We start from the raw sequence: 2214 nt of genomic DNA, 5'->3' as shown, positions 1-2214 counted from the left end.
ACACCAACCTCTGCCAGTTGTCTGACTGGATACAAGAAAGTGGAAGCCAACTAAAGATAAGCCCAGAGCCTAACCCCTGCTCCTTGTGAATGTGACCATACTTGGAGACAGGGGCCTTTGTAGATGTTATGAGTTAAGATGAGGTCATCCTGGATTAGGATGGCACCTAACCCAATGACTAATGGCCTTGTAAGAAGAGAAAACAGAGACAAGGATGCAGTGGGAAGATGGCCATGTGGACATGTAGACAGAGACTGGAGTTATGCTACCATAAGATGAGGAATTCCAAGGAATGCTGGAACAAAGGGAGGCTAGAAGGAGGCGTGGACAGATTCTGCCTATGAACCCCTGAGAAGGAAACAACCCTGCCAATACCTTGGTTATGGAGTTCCAGCCTCCAGAACTGTGAGAGAATAGATTTCTGTTGTTTTGAGGTACCCAAGGTGTGGTACTTAGTTATGGCAGCTCTAGGAAACCAATATAGCCAGGCTTTAAGGTCCATCCTTGTTGTGTGTGTGTCTGGTGCATCTCACTCCCAGATTCTGCTTATTGCTCCATAGGAAGCATCTACCACATGTCACTGTCCCCTCTCCCAAAATGGACACCTGTCCTGCCTCCATCCCTCCACCGCCACAGAGAACGTGGCCATCCACCTCCTTGCCTGTGTCCTTGCAGAACCTGTGGGAGAAATGTCTCCAGACACTGCCAATGTTTCCCGAGAGGGAGGGACAAAACTGTGTCCATTTGAGAACCACTGGTCTACACCTGTCTCTCACCCTTCCTTTCTCCCCACCCCGACTCCACAGCTCAGGACACACATCAGGAGGGCTGGGAGGGTCTAGCTTTGGCCAGGTGGGTCCTGAGCTTCTGGGGGCTCCACATCTAGAAAAGACAGATGATGCTAGGACTTGCTTAATATTCTATTTTAATTGTGTTAGCAGGAGGGCCGGGCGTTCAGCTGTTTTTCTCTATGGTCTCCTTGATCCACTTCAGATGGGGCATCACCTTGGTGAAGACAAAGTTGTCGTTGAAGTCGGCACACTCGCTGTAGCCCCATGACGTGATTCCTTGAAACACACCGTCGCAGATCAGCGTGCCCCCTGAGTCACCCTAGGACCGAAGAGGAAGAGAGAGAGCGAGAAGAGTCAGTGGGGCCCCACCTCTCAGACCTGGGGTCACAGATCACACACAGCGACCCCCCCAGCTATGGGGAAAGAGACAGTTATCCCCAGAGACCACTCCCAGGGAAGGGTGGAAGGGATTTCAAGGGAAGGGAGGGCAGCTCACATCCTGGCCCCTGGGGATGGGATGCAGGGTCCAGGTTCTGCCCATGGATGGTCCCTGCCGACGGGTCAGGGGGAGGAAAAGCAGGATCCATCTCCGGGACTCTTCCTCCCTCAGGGCTCATCTCAACTGTCATCCCTCCCAGGAAGCTTTCTTCTCTCCCCGGGGCACTGGGGAGCTATGGAAGGTGGGTGAGCAGGGGAGGGGCAAGGCCAGTTCTGAGATTAGAATGACCCCCTGGGCCAGGTGGGGACGGAGTGGACAGAGAGACTGAGGGCCGAGAGCGTGTGAAGAAGGCTGGGGTGAGGGTCCAGGTGGGAACAAGGCCTGATCTGGGGCTGGGACGATGGGACAGAAAGGAGGGGACGTCAGTGAGAGTCAGGGGGCAGGAGGGACGAGCGTGGAGGGAGGGACCAGAGGGAGAGCTGCGGTGGACGGAGGAACCGGGGGAGGAGGAGCAGGTTGGGTGGGAAACGCTGGGCTCAAGTAGGACTTGGGGTGAGTGTGTGTGTGCGTGCGTGTGCGCACATGTGTGTGTGGTGGGGGGTGTGAGCGTCTCCTTGGGGCTGCTCAGCTGACACTCAGGCCAAAGCTCAGGATCATCCTTAGTCCTCGCCACCTCTCACTCCCACTGACACTCGGTCAGCGAATCCTGTGGGCTCCCTTTCGAGGTACCCAGAGTGGACCCCATCTCCCCTAGTCCCTGCCACCACCCTGGTCAGCCTCATCTTCACACCCTACCAGGCCCCCTGCCTCTCCTCACCCCTGCACAGTCACCCCACACGGATGCCAGAGGGACCTGTGAACACCCAAGTCAGACCCTGTCCTGCTCCTGCTCAGCACCACCCGCAGCTCCTGGGCCCCTCAGAGGAAGAGCAAAGTCCTCCCCTGGCCCCAGGGAGGCCCCGCAGGACCGGCCCTTTCTTCCCC

General features: G+C 56.6%; 1 protein-coding gene across 1 annotated transcript in view; it reads left to right on the top strand.

Annotated features, from left to right (window-relative positions):
- Positions 1 to 1464: 1464 nt before the first annotated feature.
- The window catches only part of LOC124250338 (kallikrein-1-like), a 3597-nt gene continuing 2847 nt past the window's right edge, over positions 1465 to 2214 (top strand). Inside the window, exon 1 of the mRNA XM_046682139.1 lies at positions 1465 to 1471. Within this exon, the coding sequence (XP_046538095.1) occupies positions 1465 to 1471 (7 nt within the window). The remainder of the gene's footprint in view (positions 1472 to 2214) is intronic.

Source organism: Equus quagga, chromosome 13, assembly GCF_021613505.1.
Source record: "Equus quagga isolate Etosha38 chromosome 13, UCLA_HA_Equagga_1.0, whole genome shotgun sequence".
In the NCBI taxonomy this organism is placed as follows: Eukaryota; Metazoa; Chordata; class Mammalia; order Perissodactyla; family Equidae; genus Equus; species Equus quagga.
The sequence above is the reverse complement of the archived record's forward strand: the minus strand, read 5'-3'. Positions and strand labels throughout refer to the sequence as shown.